The 17914-nt window shown below is 39.7% G+C and overlaps 1 protein-coding gene across 2 annotated transcripts in view; it reads right to left on the bottom strand.

The window, feature by feature from the left end:
- Positions 1 to 5112: 5112 nt before the first annotated feature.
- MTR (5-methyltetrahydrofolate-homocysteine methyltransferase) overlaps positions 5113 to 17914 on the bottom strand; it is a 132456-nt gene continuing 119654 nt past the window's right edge. For both annotated transcript variants that reach the window (XM_049646099.1, XM_049646098.1), the window contains exon 34: positions 5113 to 5668. In XM_049646099.1, the coding sequence (XP_049502056.1) occupies positions 5590 to 5668 (79 nt within the window). In that variant the 3' untranslated portion in view covers positions 5113 to 5589. The remainder of the gene's footprint in view (positions 5669 to 17914) is intronic.

Consider the following 17914-nt stretch of genomic DNA (forward strand, 5'->3'; position numbering starts at 1 on the left):
AGAAAAATGATAAGTGAGAAGAAATCAGTGTGTTGAGACATGATGCAAATATTAAAAGTGATTATGATGTCAATTATGCTGTCGCATAGGAAATTGAATGAGAAGTGGGGAATCAGGAGATGTATCTGGTATGCGGCCCAAGCTTACAATATCACAGAAATATTTATGTATACGGGTATGTCAAGAGCATGTTATAGAAAAATGAAATGCGTTGTATTAAAATAGGAGTAAAAGGGATATTAGGAGAAACAGTTTTCTCTGGATGGTGAAATATTATATTTTTTTTAAGATTTTATTTTTAAGTGATCTCTACACCCAGCATGGGGCTGGAACTCACAACCCTGAGACCGAGAGTCGCACGCTCCATGGACTCAACCAGCCAGGTGCCCCCAATGGTGCACTTAATATTTTTAAAATAAAAACGGAAACCAAAAGCAACACAAATTTTAGTTAGCTCTGCAGCAATGCGTAAAAGCTCTTTCAGCTCATATGCAGTTAATCCCAGGACTAAATGTTCTGTCCCCAGCTGTAGGGCCTGCAGACAGGCTCCGCAGAAGGCAAATTAAAGAGAGAGAAGGGGCTAGGAGAGGAAAATCAAGGAAGGAGGGGGAAGGGGAGAAAAGGGATCAAGACTTACAACCACCTCATGTTCCATCAATGTTTGCTTTTAACATTTTGTCTTAAGTTGAGCTTACGTCTTCAGCTTCTGGAATCAATTCCTCCCCTGCATTACATTTTTTTTCCAATTTCATATTTACAAACTGAACACCAGATTCTCTCTTCAATCAAGATCCATGGGTTTCAATAAACACTTGATTAAAAATCAGCTTGGCAAACTTCCTTCCAAAGGTTACTGGCTTCATCCATCAATGTATTGGAATGGGGATATTTTAAAACTTAGCAATATTTGATATTTTTACCTTTCTCATTGCATGACCTTCGTCCTAGTTGGTCTGGGGCATCCATTTTCCTAGGGGAAGGCACAAATTGGGAGGAGGGGATGTTTATGGGGAAGATTAAACATGTCACAGAAAAAGTATAAAGATAAATACAGCTTAATACTCAGCTTCTGACATGTAAAGTAGGATTAACTACAAAGGCAGTAATAGTCTTGCAATAAGTCTGCAGCTTTAATAAAAGATTAAACACCTTTCTCTCCTCCGTTGGAATATTAACTATCAAGCCTGAGTGATTCAGGTCATAGAGGCATCCACACAATGAAGAAGAGGTAACCCACTTGCCCATAACAACCACTTCATGGAGATAATTCCATGACCGGGGTTCCTCCATGGTAGAGGCAGAAATATGGCTATACGTTGAAATGTGTTCCCCTCTCAAATTGATATGTTGAAATCCTAAACCCCAGTACCTCAGAATGTGATCTTATTTGAAGGTAGGTCTTTGCAGCGGTAATGAAGCTGAAATGAAGTCATTAGGGTGGACCCTAATCCAACATGACTGGTGTCCTTATAAAAAGGGGAAATTTGGACACGGCTATACAGGCAGAATGCCTATGAACGTAAAGATGGCCATCAACAAGTCAAGGAGAGAGGTCTGGGACAGAGTCTTCTCGCACAGCTCTCAGAAAGAACCAACCCTACCAACACCTTGATCTCAGACTCCCAGCCCCACAACTGAAAGACAATACATTTCCATTGTTTAGACCACCCACTTTGTGGTGCTTTGTTATGGCAGCCCTAGGGCACTCATATAGTAACCAAAAGAAGAGGACAGACAAATCCCTCTTTTCTACTCTGAGGGGCCATAGAGAGAAGAGGAAAGGTGTGTCTTCCTCTCTCCTCATCTAGGGCTCTGGAAGAAGATCACAATAATAGGCTTCCCTGTACCAACCCAGGATGCTGCCACTCAAAGTGAACTTGGCCACAGAGTCACAGAGTCAGGTGAGCAGGCTTTGGGCACATCTTGACAGCTTCCCTCAGTTCAAATGGGGTATACTGGAGGGGAAGAAAAATAATTTTCCCTCTGCCCATCTGGGTTTCGAGGCTGTGACACCATCACTACACCCACCCACCCACCCCCAAATAAGACAGATTAACAGGACAAAAACAAACAGAAGTTTAACAACATGTAACTCCCCAAAGTGGCCCAAGCCACCACCTTAAATACCATCTCCAGCTAGAGACAAAAGAAGGTGTTAGGGGGGAGGAAGGCAGGTTATGGGAGGTGACCAGGCAAAGCAGGGTGGCCAGGGTATGGTTGTTACGCAGATTTAAGTTCCTTCTCCATTGACAAAAGTTTCCAGAGATTTAGTTATTCTCTTCTGCTTGACAGAGAAAGAAAGACAACTTTACAAACAGAGACTTCCATTATAAATGTTAATATCCCTCACAACATGGTAACTTCTACTCCCTTTTTAGAGATTTTCCTATGTCTGCTGTTTCTTAAAAATAACCGACTCAAGATAATCCTTATGCCAAAGAGGCACATCCTGGGGTATGTATTTTGCACTCCTTCAAAATACAAGACCCCCAGTGACTGACAGAGTCTGAAGGGTGGGAGAGGACCAGAGGAGGTCACAGTAGCGGTGATGTGGTGGCTCTCCAGGGCCACCATGGGGGCCCAGCCCAGTGGGAGTCACAGCCCGGCTTTGGTCTAGACTGGGCCCCAACCAGACAGAAGCTTCAGCTGCAAGCCCTAGCAAGGCGAGCAGTTTCTGGATGGACAAGAGAGGTCACCCCTGAAGATCAGAGCACTGCTAAGCATCCCACCAATTCCCTACCACGCGAGCAAGATGTGTGTAAGCCTCACTCCATTCCATTTATTTTTTCCTTTTGTTTAAAAATGTTTATTTATTCTAAGGCGGGGGAGGGGCAGAGAGAGGAGAAAGAATTCCAAGCAGGCCCCACACCCAGCACAGAGCCCAACTTGGGGCTCAAACTCCTGAACCGTGAGATCATGACCTGAGCCAAAATCAAGAGTTGCACACCCAACCGACTGAGCCACCCAGGCGTCCCCAAATACCATCTTTGAGATGGAAAGTGAGAAAAAACATACCTGACAGGCTGAGCCTTTTTAGTCAAGGGAAGCTGGGCACAACCAAATGACCAGATAAGACTAAATTTTTAAACCAGGACGGACGTTAATTTTTTTCCTCACAGTACCAAGTCACATTATGAGTTTAAATTCTACCGCAGACACACAAAATGCTTCATTATCACAGAATATGGGAGGCATGGGGGAAGAAGTGGGACTGTTCACCACCAAACTCTCTTTCCCTCACCCATGAGACACAAGTCTCTCAATTTACCTTTGTCACCCATCCATTTCTCTCTTCATCCCACTGTTTCCATGTCAGCATTAGCCAGGAACAAGAGCAAGTCGTGAAGTTTCCTTCCATCTCCAAAACAAACCTTAAACTTAGGAATGAAAATGATAGAACGTTTTTTTCCCTAAACCAACAGTGTAAGCCAGCTGGACTGTTTTGTAAAAATATCACACCCTCTCGACACTTCACTGGCTGATTTGCATATGGTGCTAGATGATTTTTCTTTTCCCTCTTTCAATCAACTCAAGTAAATATACAACACTCAGCCAAATTACATCCTCTAGCAGAGGAGAGGTTTCAAAATGTTTTCTTGTTAATTGTTTACCTTAATCTGTTTGTTCACAATTTCGGAGACAGGCAAAGATGAATCGTCAGAACAAAGTTATTCCAAAGATTTTTGGTGGGGGGGAACAGGCTGCAGCTGGAGAGTTGTTATATAACTTTTGTTATATGGCTCTTTCCATTTTCAAGGTGTTCAGCAGACGCTGACTAATTAACTCAGGAATTGATTTATGGGCTGGAGCATCCCAGCTAGCAGCAACAAGCATTTCACACTCGGCATTGGAAAACATTCTCATTGCTTCCCCGGTAATGCTGAGCCCTCATTAGGAGGTAATGACCGTTCCCTGTTGTCGCTCCGTGAATGATGCAGTAACTAGGTTCATGAGCCACAGAAACTCGGGGATCACGTAATCCTCTCAAAGCAGGGACTCTGGCCCCCAACTTCGACACATGCTGATGATCCCTGAACACGTCCAGTGACCGCCAACTCAATACTGTCAGGCAGTTGTCTGCTGTGGTTCTGGTGGGTCTGAGTCAAAGGGAGTTGTTCACACGAGCATTTCCCCCTTTGGGGGTGTCAGAAGGAGACACGTGATTCCAAGGGTCGCCTGGAGAGATGCCAATCCAAGTCTGCTCTCATCCAAGATCAGAATTCTCCCATTAGACAGGCACCTGGGTGGCTCAGCTGGTTGAGCGTCCAATTCAGCTCAACGGTTCATGAGTTTGAGCCCTGCATGGAGCTCTGTGCTGACAGCTCGGAGCCTGAAGCCTGCTTTAGCTTCTGTGTCTCCCTTTCTCTCTGCTCCTCCCCCACTCACACTCTGTCTTTCCCTCAAAAATAAACATTAAAAAGAACTAAAAAAAAAAAAAAGAATTCTCCCATTAGAACTTGCTGCTTTGAGGTTAAGAGATTATCGCTTTTTCATTATTATTTATGAGAAGCAACAATTTGGGGCCAGATATCGTGTCGTCCTTCGGGATTAAATAAGACCTACTCTTTGCCGAGCAGGAGCGGACCATCTAGTTCATTAAATTTTAATTACTTTTACTTTCAAACAGGCAATTTTATAAGTCATTTTTATAAATTTGGACATTCATTCATGTATTCAATAAAAGCTTATTGACTAGAAGTTACAGTCTGGTAGGGATAGAAACCTAAATAAACCGTTGCAAGTGCCATATACAAGTTCCAAGGGCCATAATAAAGCACAGTTCCCTTCGTTGATCCTTCTTAAGGCAACTGGTCAGGGAAAGCTTTCAGACGTGTTAAGGCAGAAAACCTAAGGGCATTGACAGTCCGTCAAAGCGGGCTTTGGGAGAAGGATGCCGTCAGAGAGATCACTTACTTTCTGATTCTGTTCAAGGGCAGCTCAGCCATACGCCAGCTGCCTGACCCCAGGAGTCCTTGGAAAACACATGAAATCATTCTCACCCACTAAGGTGGTATGACTAATGAGAGGTCTTGTGGTCGTGGCTTAATGAGGTGAAACGATTAAACTGTAATTAGCACATTTATTAGCTTAATATGAATCAATGCTTTTAAAGTTCCTGAAATGAATTTAATCTCCAAAATAAATTAAGCCCTTCCTACAAGCTCCTTCATACCGTTAACATACCGATTTTTTTTTTCTTCTTGGTATTCAGTCACAAATCCCATCCCCCACAAACAGTCTCAACCATGCAACCAGCCTGGGGGAAGCTAATCAAGTTTTATTGTAAATTGTTCTCTGGGCTGTTCTGAAAATTCCAAGGCAAGGTGAGGAAGAGCAGACCTCCGGGTAGGATCAAATTCTCATTGATCATGACGACAGAACCATGTTTCTGGTAAAGCCAAAGACGGTGCTCCCTCGCCAGAGGGCCTGCCAGAGTAGGCAGGCGGCCAGCTCTGTGCTTTCTGCAGTCACTTGTTGCCTTTACGCATTCATCCATCAGGCTGAACACAGAATCAATAACTAGTCGCCCGGCAGGATTTTTTAAGGTTATTGCTCGCAATCCTTCATTTGATGGATGCCTGATGTTGGTCATATTGACTGAGAGTTGAAAAGTAGCTTTCTGATGCAGGTTTGATGAGTTACCGTTCTCTGCCAGATAAAGAAGTTTCTACAAAAGAAGAAAAATTACTTTTCTGGAATCTGCTCTTGTTCTACAGGACCAGAAATGTAGCTAAGAGGCTTGAAGTAGAAACACCAGACAACTCAGGCTTCGCCAAGGATGTTGCCTACTTTTGACAGGAAATTCCTCGTGTCCTGCACCCATACAGTCGACACTGGGACAATGTGGGGGTTAGGGGAACAGAACTCCCACCCTGGTGCAGTCATATAACTTTTGACTCTCCCGAAACTTTACTAATAGCCTACTCTTAATAGGCTTATGCTCTTAATAACATAAACAACACACATTTTGTATGTTACATGGATTATATATGGTATTCTCACATTAATCTGAACTACAGAAAAGATAATGTTATTAAGAAAACCATAAGGAAAAATCGAAAAAAATCCACATATAAATGGGCCTGTGCAGTTCAAACCTTTGTTGTTCAACAGTTAACTGCATTTTTAAAAGCCACTGTACTTTTTGCCCAAAAGATTTTTTTCTTTTTTTTTTTTAATGTTTATTTTTGAGAGAGAGAGAGAGAGAGAGAGAGAGAGAGAGCAGGGGAAGGGCAGAGAGAAAGGAAGGGATTTTTTTTTTTTTACAGGATATAATTTTTAAAAGGAATTTTCTTTGGAAATGCCAAAACAAAGCAAAATCTATCAGATATCTGAGATGTGGTCTTAGAATAATCCTAAGCTACAATCAACACATATCAAAAGTTGTAACTATCAAGTTCCTGATTTTATGATGAATTTTCATTTATCCAAAATGTTCCCAAATTCTGGGATATTTTTTAAAAAATTCAGATTGAGGGATGCCTGGGTGGCTCAGTCGGTTGAGTGTCCGACTTTGGCTGAGGTCATGATCTTGCAGTTCATGGGTTCAAGCCCTGTGTCGGGCTCTGGGCCGACAGCTCAGAGCCTGGAGCCTACTTCAGATTCTGTGTGTCTCTCTCTTTCTGCCCTTCCCCTGCTCGTACTCTCTCTCTCTCAAAATAAATAAACAAACATACATACATTAAAAAAATTAAATAAGTAAATGAATTAAATAAAATAAAATTCAGATTGAAAAAGAGAAACCAGAGTGCTGGCTTTGGCAATAAACTCTCCTCCTTTCCATATTTGTGACTGCTTTCTCCAGCGGGGAGAAACATGCATTTTATTAATAAAAGGAGTTTTCTTCCAGCTTTTTTGAGGTATAATTGACAGAACTATAATATATTGTAAATGTACATGTGATCACTCGATAGACGCATACATTATGAAAGAATTCCCACAATCCCACAATTACCACATCTGCACCTCACATATTTGCTTTTTGGGTTTTTTTTTTTTTTTAGGTTTTTTAGCAGGTTTTTTGTTTGTTTTTGGTGAGAATAGTTAAGTTCTCTCTTGTAGCAAATTTCAATTATACAATACACTAGTATCAACTACAGTCACCATGTTATAGATTAGATCCTCAGACCTCATTCGTGTTATAATGGAAAGTTTGTGCCCTTTTATCAACCTCTCCCCTTTAACCCCCACTGCCCACCATTCCACTCTATGTTTCTATGAGTTTGACTTGTTTTTGTAAGCCTCCACACATAAGTGATACCGTGCAGAATTTGTCTTTCTCCGTCTGGCTTATGTCACTTAGCAATCTCACCACCGTTTGCTATCTCTTCTCTTTTTGCTAATGGACATCCTAACAGGTGTGAAGTGATATCTCATTGTGGTTTTGATCTGAATGTCCCTGATGGTTAGTGGTTCTTTTGTTTTGTTTTTCCTGATGGTTAGTGTTATTGACCACTTTTTCATGTATCTCTATCTGTATGTTTTCTTTGGAAACATCTTCAGATCTGTCGCCCATTTTTTAAGTTGGGTTGTTTGGTTTTTTGCTAGTGAGGTGTATGAATTCCTTGTATATTTAACCCTTTATCAAAGAGCTGGTTTGCAAATATTTTTTTCCCCATTCGGTAGGTTGCCTTTTCATTTTGCTGATGGTTTGTTTCCTTTGCTGGGAATAAAACTAGTTTTAGAACTGTTAGCCCAGACCACTGCAAAAAGCAAGCCTACTAACTAGAGTTCAGTATTCGTTAAATTCATTTTTCCCCTGAGGTACAATTTGCATGAAGTGCAATGCAGGCATGTTAGATGTGCAATTCATTGAGGTTTGATAAATCTACAGTCTAACCAAGATACAAAACAAAACAACAACAACAACAAAAAAAAAACAAAACAAAAACAAAAAAACCACTTGTATTATTCCAGAAATTGCCCTTGTGCCCTCTTCTGGTCAATCCCAGTCACCATAGACAACACAGCTCTCAAGTCCATCACCAGAGATTACTTTCAGCCTACTCCTGAACGTCATATAAATGGAATCATCAAACCCTTGTTCTTCTATGCCTGGTTCTTCTGCTCAACAGAATGTCTGGTTTTGCCATCAAGATTAAGCAAAGGTCATAGAAAAAACTGAGGACTATTTGATCTTTTATTATTCTCTGGAAGAATATTTCTAAGATTAGAATGATTTGTTCTTTGAAAAATTGTCAGAATTTACCTGTAAAAGTCCTCTGGTTTTGGTGTTTTCTTTGTGTGAAAAATTTAAAACTACTATTTCAATTTCTTTATAGATATTGGGTCATTTAGGCTTTCTGTTTCTGTTTTGAGACGATTTCAGTAGGTCATATTTTCCCATGAACTTGTCTAGCTTATCTAAGCTTCCAAATTTATCAGCATAAACCTGTTCATATATTCCTTATTTTAATTTTGGTTGGATCTGTAGTTACATAATTTTTTTCTTTCCTAATATTACTATTTTTTCCTTCATTAATCTCACCAGAGATGTAACTGCTTTATTAGCCCCTTTTGAGGACAAAATTTTGGTTTTACTGATGATTTCTAATGTAATTTTTAAAATTATTATTGATTTCTGCTCTTATTTTGTATGTTCTCTCTCCTTCCACATTCTTTGGATGTATTCTATTGTTTTATTTTCTTCAGTTTCATTATATTGACACTTAGCCTTTCTTCCTTTTCAAAATAAGTGTTTAAGGCTATATATTTCATCCTAAGTATCGCTCATAAATATTTTAACATGTATAGCTCGCCTCATTTGAGAAAAGATTTATAAAGAGGCATAGAGTACAAGATTTAAAAATAAGATTATGAAGGGGCACCTGAGTGGCTCGGTCGGTTGAGCGTCCAACTCTTGATTTTGGCTCAGGTCATGATCCCAGGGTCATGGGATGGAGCCCCGCATTGCCCCAAGTCCACACTCCACACAGAGGCTGCTTAAGATTCTCTCTCAGCGTGCCTAGGTGGCTCAGTTGGCCAAGCGTCCAACTTCAGCTCAGGTAGTGATTTCACAGTTTGTGAGTTCAAGCCTCACGCTGGGCTCTGTGCTGACAGCTCAGAGTCTGGAGCCTGCTTCAGATTCTGTGTTTCCCTCTCTCTCTGTTCCCCCCCGCTCCCCCACCCCACCCACGCTCTCTCTCTCTCTAAAATAAAAAGACATTAAAAAAAAAAGATTCTCTATCTGCCCCATCCCTTGCTCATGCGCCCTCTCCGTAAAAGAAAATAATAATAATAACAATAATCAGATGAAGAGGAGATTCTTTAAAGATGGCAATGGTGGTTGCACAGGTCTGGTTTTAACTGAATTGCTTCTTCACATTTACAGTGGGTTTCTTGTTGGCAGCATGCAGCTGGGTATTGCTGTTTTTTTCCAATCTGATAATCTCTGCATGAGAATTCGATATTTATACAATTTATATTTAATGTAATTACTGATATGCTTTGATTTAAATCTTCCATACAGCTATTATTTTTGGTATGTTCCATCTGTTTGTTGCCCTTTTTACTTTTTATGTCCTTCTTTCACTGAGGATTTTTTATTATTCAATTTTATCTCCTTTGTTGTCTTACTGGCTATAACTCCTTGTTGTGGTAGCGTTTACTTTAGGGTTTACAGTACACATCTTATTTTATCCATCTACTTTCAAGCAATATCGTGTCACTTCACAAATAACACAAGAATCTTACAGTAGCATGCTTCAATTTCTTTGTAGGAATGTTTATTCAAGTACTTTGTCCATTTTGAAAATGAGTTGGTTATTTTGCTATTGAGTTGTAGGGGTTTCTTATATATTGTGGAAATGTACCCTTTATCAGATAGATGTTTGCAAATACTTTCTCCCATGCTGTAGCCTGCCTTTTCATTTTGTTGATTGTTTCCTTTGCCGTGCAGAAGCTTTTAGTTTGATGTAGTCCCAATTGTCTAGTTTAGCTTCTGTTGCCTGTGTTTTTGGTGTCATTTCCAAGAAATCATTAGCAAGGCCAATGTCCAGATTTTCGTCCATATTTTCTTCTAGGAATTTTACAGTTTGTCTCATTTTATTTGTCTTTTTGAGGATCGCCATCCCAGTAAATATGAAGTAGCATCTCATTGTGCTTTTTGATTTGCATTTCTCTAATGGCTAATGATGCTGAGCATCTCTTCATGTGCTTGTTGCCCATGTGTATATCTTTGTTGGAGAATTGCTTATTCAAATATTTTGCCAACACTTAAATTGGGTTATTTGCTTTTTTTTAACGTTTATTTATTTTTGAGACAGAGAGAGACAGAGCATGAACGGGGGGAGGGTCAGAGAGAGAGAGAGGGAGACACAGAATCTGAAACAGGCTCCAGGCTCTGAGCTGTCAGCACAGAGCCCAACACGGGGCTTGAACTCACGAACCACAAGATAATGATGTGAGCTGAGGTGAGCTCAGTCGGACGCTTAACCGACTGAGCCACCCAGGCACCCCGGGTTATTTGCTCTTTTATTGTTGAGTTGTAATTGTCTTTCTACATTGTACATGCAACTCCCTTATCAGATCTATGATTGATAAGAAATTTTCCCATTCTGTGGGGTGTCTTTTCATTCTCTTGATGGTATCCTTTAAGGCAGAAAAGTTTTAAATGCTTATTTTGTTAAATTTACTTGTTTTTTTTTCCTTTTGTGCTTGTCCTTTGATGTCATGTCTAAGTAACATTCCCTAATCCAAGGTTGTAAGGATTTATGCCTTTTCTCTTCTAACACTTTCACATGGTCTTTTAAAAAATAGTCTTTTGATATATCTTGAGTTAATTTATGCATGTGGTGTGCGGTAGGGGTTTTTCAACTTCATTGTTTTGCTTGAAGATATCCAGTTGTCCCAGTACCGTGTGTTAAAGAGACTATTCTTTCCCCCACTGAATGTCTTAGCACCCTCCTTGAAAATCAACTGACTGTAAGTGTTCAGGTTTATTTCTGAACTCTCAGTTCTATTCTATTAATCTGTATGTTTATAGTTATGGCAGGCAGTACCACATTAGCCTGAAAACTACTTATAGTAATAAGACATAATAACTATTAGTTATATGTATCAAATGCTTGGCAAGAATTTTCACAAAGGAGATGCAAGTAAAAAATGACAGAAATAAAATAATAGGAAAATTTAGTATACTTCTGTCAGTCCAAGACCAATCAAATGGATTAACAAATTAGTAAAACTATAGAAAACTTAAGCAACACAATCAACAAGATAGATTTTATAGATATACACCTAACTCAACTCTACTAATAAGGGGTACACATCCATTTCAAGTGCTCATGGAATAGTCAAGAATACTAGTCAGAGTTTAGGTCACAAGCAAAAAATGCTACTAATTTTTGGGTAAAAGGTGAAACATAAAATTAAATAGCAAAATTCTTTTTAAATAACAATAATAAGAACAGTATATATCAGAATCTGTGGGATAAAACTAAAGCAGTTATCAGAGCATTAAATGTCATACCAGTAAGTATTTTAAAATAAAATGAATTAAACACCCAAGTAAAAAAGAAAAACCAAAGAAAGTGGAAGACAGAAGAAATATACGAACAAAACTTAATGATTTAAGAAACAGAAAACCAACAGAAATAACAAATCAAAAAGCTGACTCAACAAAATAGGCAAAACACTAGCTAAGCTGATCAAGACAAAAAGTAATAGAACATAAATATACCAGAGTATCTGTGACAAATGGGAATCACCAACAAAGAGAAAGAAGTAAGGAAAAACCTATGAGACTACTTTGCACAACTCTCTACAAATAATTTTAAAACCTAGACGAGGGGCATCTGGGTGGCTCAGTCTGTTCAGCAACTGTCTCTTGATTTCAGCTCAGGTCATGATCTCCCAGTTTGTGAGTTCCAGCCCCACATCGGGCTCCATGCTGATGGTGTGGAGCCTGTTTGGGATTCCTTCTCCTCCCTCTCTCTCTGCAACCTCTCTCTGCCCTCTCCTGTTCATGCTCTTTCTCTCTCTCAAAATAAATAAGTAAACTTAAAAAAAAAAAAACTAGATGAAAAGGATAATTTTTAAAGGATAATTTTCAATTTGAAAAAATTGATCCCAGTAAATACAGGAAGTCTTAATAGACTACCTATCATAGAAAAAATAAAATGGTTATTCACATACACATGCATGCACACACACACAACATAAAGAAACCAAACATAGGTGGTTTCTCAGGGTATGTCCACCAAGCTTTCAAAGTTCAAATATTCCCAATTAGACTTAAATTATTGTAGAACAGAAACCAAATTTGTTTTATGAAGCAAGAATAACATTGACACAAAATTTTTTAATGTGATTTTTAAAATGTATTTATTTTAGAGAGAGAGGTTGAGAGAGTGTGTGAGCTGGAGAAGGGACAGAGAGAGAGAGAGAGAGGGTGTGTGTGTGTGTGAGAGAGAGAGAGAGAGAATCTAAAGCACATGGGGCTCCATCCCACAACCCTGAGATCACAACCTGAGCTGAAATCAAGAGTCAGACGCTCAACCAACTGAGCCACAGGGATACAAAATTCTGATAAAGATTGTTTCAAGAAGAAAACTGAAGAACAACTTTACTTACGGGTGCTGAGGAAATGATCTTAAATAAAATCATGAATATGAAAAGGTTCTCAACATCAATGGTCATAACGGAAAAGCAAATTGAAGTCACAATGTCATAGTACCATCATACACGAAATGGCTAAAATTTTAAAGGCCTGGCAGTACGAGAGTGACAAGGATGTGGAAGACCAGTATTTGAGCTCCCCCAAAGGCTGATGCTGAGACAAGGTTTCAAGGGCAGGTAATTTATTTGGGATGTGATCCCAAATAAAAGTGATGAAGACAGATAGGGAACGGAAGGCAGATAATAAATTACACATGATCAAGCAAGTTACCACCGGGGGTAACTGAAGCTTAATCCCATGGGAACTCTGAGAGACACTGTAGAACACTTGCCTCAGAGTTACCCTACTTGAGGAGTGAGGGAACTGAGGGGTTATACACCAACTCCTGTCAATTATGGGTTGAGCGCGACTCCTGCAGGCAGTAACCTTAGAGTATTTTCCGGGATGCCATCTGCATGGGCGCAGCAGGTCCCAGCCTTCAGAGAAAGTCCTGCAGCGGAGACAGATGATGACACTGGCAGCTAGAAGTCAGGGTCAGTCAGTCAGTCACCCTACAACCCAGAGTGACTACTAAATGGACCGACTGGAACTCATAAACTGCGTGGGGGTGTAAACTGGTACAATTACTTTGAAAAATGCTTTTGGAACGATCACGAAAGCTGAAAATACCCTCTAACTACTCTTAGGAATATACCCAATGTAAATGAGCGCATATGCGCACCAAAAGGCAGGCACAAAAATGTTCACAGAAGCTTCACTGTAACAGTAAAACCTGGAAACAACCCAAATGTCTACCAACCCGTAGAAAGAACAAATTGTAGTATATTCAAACAATAGCATACATCAATGAAAAATAAAAACTACTAGGACACACAACATGCTTTAACCTCAGAAATATAATGCAGAGCCCACGTACTAGCATTCCATTTATATACAAAAAATAATTCATGGTGCTAGAACTTAGAATGGGTACATTTGGGAGTGACAGTAACTGGGGAGGAATGAAAGCGAGGCTCCTCAGATGCTGGTAGATCTACTGTGCCTGGATTTGAATAATGGTTACACTGGTGTATACATTTGTAAAAATTCTCTAAGCTGCATGCTTAAGATTTGTGCCGTTTTTGCATCTAAGTCGTGTTTCAGTGGAAAGACTTTTAAAAATCATATTTCCTTGCTCTTCCCACTGAATAAAGCAAGAATCAATGCATCAACCCAGTAGTAATCAGCACCCCTGAGCCAAGACTGTGGTTTCTAAACACGATTTCCCATTAAAAGGACAAGGGATTTTTGAGAAGTGGCTGATTCTAAGGGGAAGGAGATGTAAAAGATAAGCCTGGATCACACAAGAGCAAGGACACTACTAAAGATCACTATACTTCTATCACAGGGACTCTGGAATGAATGAGTAATACCACACTGGTCAAAGGTAAGAAAATTTGAACAGCAAAATACAACAATAAATGAAATGGAGGAAATCATTTCAAATACGTTAGTATCTATGATTAGTTCATAGTGCCATCAAACAAGCCTCATTGGTCAACTTTGGAGACCGGAAACATTTGAAATATGACAAATAAGGTAAAAGAAGTAGCTATTTTTGCTGTTTCTATATTATCTGCACTGTAACCAAATAACTAAAGAGAACAAGTTTCTATCTGCATTAGTACTTGAGCTAAAATAATGAGCTGACGGAATGAGAATATCACCCTCTTGTAGCTCCTAATGAATGAAAAGATCTAGACGCTGGTCATCAATGGCAGGTAACGTCACAAAAAAGAGAGACTCCAGACATGATATCCCTCCTGATGGACATTCCCAACACTACCCACTCGGTGGTTGTGCAACACTACAACAAACAAAATCTTCAAATACGCAGGGATTCTGACAATTTACATGAAACAAAAGGAAAAGAGGAACATGCTGAACAGTAGTATGGGGACGAAGACCAAATCTAGACCAAGGAAAATCTGTAAGACAAACATCTTCCTTTCTTCAAAGAAAATTACAATAAAAAATACACAAGAAAACGAGGGAGAATCAATAAAGATTTCAGAGTCATTAAGTCAATTATAACATATGGGCCTTATTTGTATCCCAATTCAACAAACCATAAGAATATAAATAGCAAGAGATAATCAGGAAAATGTAAATACCAACTGGATATTAGAGTATTCTTAAATTTTAGGTGTCATAATGGTATTGTGGTCATTTTTTTTCTCTATAATTTATTTACTTTTTATAATGTACATCCAAGTTAGTTAGCACATGGTGCAACAATGATTTCAGGAGTAGATTCCTTAAGCCCCTCACCCATTTAGCCCATCTCCCCTCCCACAACCCCTCCAGCAACTCTCTGTTTGTTCTCTATATTTAAGAGTCTCTTCTGTTTTGTCCCCATTTTTGTATTATTTTTGCTTCCCTTTTGTTCATCTGTTTTCTATCTTAAAGTCCTCATATGAGCAAAGTAATATATTTGTCTTTCTATGACTAATTTCGCTTAGCATAATACCCTCTAGTTCCATCCACGTAGTTGCAAATGGCAAGATTTCATTCTTTTTGATTGCCGAGTAATATTCCATTGTATATATATACCACATCTTCTTTATCCATTCATCCGTCGATGGACATTTGGGCTCTTTCCATACTGCGGCTATTGTCAACAGTGCTGCTATAAACATCGGGGTGCACGTGCCCCTTCAACACAGCACACTTGTATCCCTTGGATAAATACCTAGCAGTGCAATGGCTGGGTCGTAGGGTAGTTCTATTTTTAATTTTTTGAGGAACCTCATACTGTCTTCCAGAGTGGCTGCACCAGTTTGCATTCCCATGTGGTCATGTTTTTGTTGGGGGGGGGGGAGTCCTTGTAGAGGTACATACTAAAAAATTTACAGATGAAATAATGTCTGGGACTTGCTACAATATGGAGTCCATGTTAGATGAAGTTAGATAAGGAAAGATTAGCCATGTTTTAACAATTGTTGAAGTTGAGCACGTTAGTTTGCTAGAGAGGCCATAACTAAGTAACATGGATTAACCTCAGAAATTGAATTCCTCATAGTTCCAGTGGCTACAAGTCTGAGATCAAGGTGTCGACGAGTTCCGTTTCTTCTGAGGACTCTTTTCTTGGCTTGCAGGTGGTCACCTTCTCCCTGTGTCCTCACATGGCCACTCCTCTGTGCATGAATTGTCTCTGTCTTAATCTCCTCTTTTATAAGGACACCACCATATCGGATTAAAGCCCACCTGTATGATTTCATTTTAGTTTACTTACTTCTTTAAAGGACCTTTCTGCAATTACATTCATATTCTGCGGTCATGTCTCCGAACATATGAATTTGGAGGGAACACAATTCAGCTCCTAACACTGGGTGATGATGACAATGGGGTCATTACACTATTCGTTCCACTTCTGTGTAAGTTTGAGATTTTCCAGAATAAAATTTCCATTTCTTAAATGAGAAAGTCGGTGGACGAGAAAAAATAGAGTTTGCTGTGAACTACTCCACCGAATCTAGATAGAAACATAGTCACTTATTCTTTATTTTTCCAATTAGTGGCTCAATAATCTGTAGGCCGACTAGTAGACCATCTTTTACGTTCTTGAGGTGCCTCCATCCCCAGAGTCTAAGAAACCCAAGAGTATACTGAATCCAAAGTGCAATCAGACCTCCCCCAGTGCCGGCCACAGAGGAAACTCAGGTCTCCTTAGTTTAACCACTGACTGGACTTTGCTGATGCACAACGCTATTCGTTCCTTCACAACACAGTACACGTGCTTGCTTAGCACTGCAACAAAAGTGACCTTGATGGCCAATATTGTGACACTGGCTGAGATGTTTGAGGGAGGACAATTGCATCGCTTTATGCTGAGTTCAGATCGAAGTTAAAGTTCTCAGCTTTCAGCTCTTTTAGTGCATTCAGGCAGTCTCTCACTAAGACGCTTCCAAGAGAACTGAGTCAGGATTGTTCCAGCGCGTCATGGATTCATGATGGGTGGATTCAACACTCAATTCATAAAGTTGAAATAAGATAAATATCCAAATTAGCTAAATGGGAGAAAGTGGTTAATACCCACAGAATCATAGAACAGCTGACTTCGATTTCTGGCAATAAGGTAGATTACAATAACTGAGAATCTTCCCGCCTGGAAATGTTGCACAAAATATAATAAACATCCTTTTAAATATATAACTAAATTTAAGATACAAAACAGGTGAACATAAGGGACGGGAAGCAAAAATAATATAAAAACAGGGAGGGGGACAAAACATAAGAGACTCTTAAATACGGAGAACTGAGGGTTGCCGCCAGGGTGTTGGGTGGGGAGGGATGGGCTAAATGGACAAGGGGCATTAAGGAGGACACTTATTGGGATGACCACTGGGTGTTATATGTAGGGGGTAGATCACTGGATTCCACTCCTGAGTCATTACTGCACTATATGCTAACTGACTTGGACGTATATTTTTAAAAAGAGAGAAAAAATAATAAATAAATATATAACTAAACAGGCAAGAAAGTAAGGGAAATCCTTAAGGGAAAAGCCAGAAACAAAACCAAAAAGCAGAAGTTCAGACAGCTCTCATGAATTCTGCTGGACTTGACAGCTGTTAGGGAAGGAAGACTTTTTCTCTATCCTTCAAGACTTTTCCAGCTCATCTAAAAATTAAATTGACATGAGACATTAACAGGAGGAAAAAACCCAAAGATTAATTAAGTGCACATGGCAGCCCATGAGACCTAAAGAAATGACTGAGGCTGACAGTTTTTATACTTTTTAGACAGACAGACAATAAATCTGTGAAGAACTGTAGGACAAAGAAGACTTATTTCAGGTGCTTTAATTACTAAGGAATCCTAGAATTTGGGCAGGGGAAGTAATCAAAGTAACAAGACTTGTTTGTACAGCCGTCTCTACTCTGAATTCCCTACCTCTAGTAATTAGGATGTCTTTTTACCTTTCAGTTTTAGGGTAAGTGCCTTTTCCGTGGTAAATTTATTTCCTGCTTTCTGGAGACAAAGGGGGCTTAGAGTCCTTTCTGCACCGGCTGTTTCTTAAGTAACTTAATTTAAAATCATCAATTTGGGGCGCCTGGGTGGCGCAGTTGGTTAAGCATCCGACTTCAGCCAGGTCACGATCTCGCGGTCTGTGAGTTCGAGCCCCGCGTCAGGCTCTGGGCTGATGGCTCGGAGCCTGGAGCCTGTTTCCGATTCTGTGTCTCCCTCTCTCTCTGCCCCTCCCCCGTTCATGCTCTGTCTCTCTCTGTCCCAAAAATAAAATAAAAAACGTTG

The sequence above is a fragment of the Panthera uncia genome, chromosome D2 (assembly GCF_023721935.1).
Source record: "Panthera uncia isolate 11264 chromosome D2, Puncia_PCG_1.0, whole genome shotgun sequence".
Taxonomy (NCBI): domain Eukaryota; kingdom Metazoa; phylum Chordata; class Mammalia; order Carnivora; family Felidae; genus Panthera; species Panthera uncia.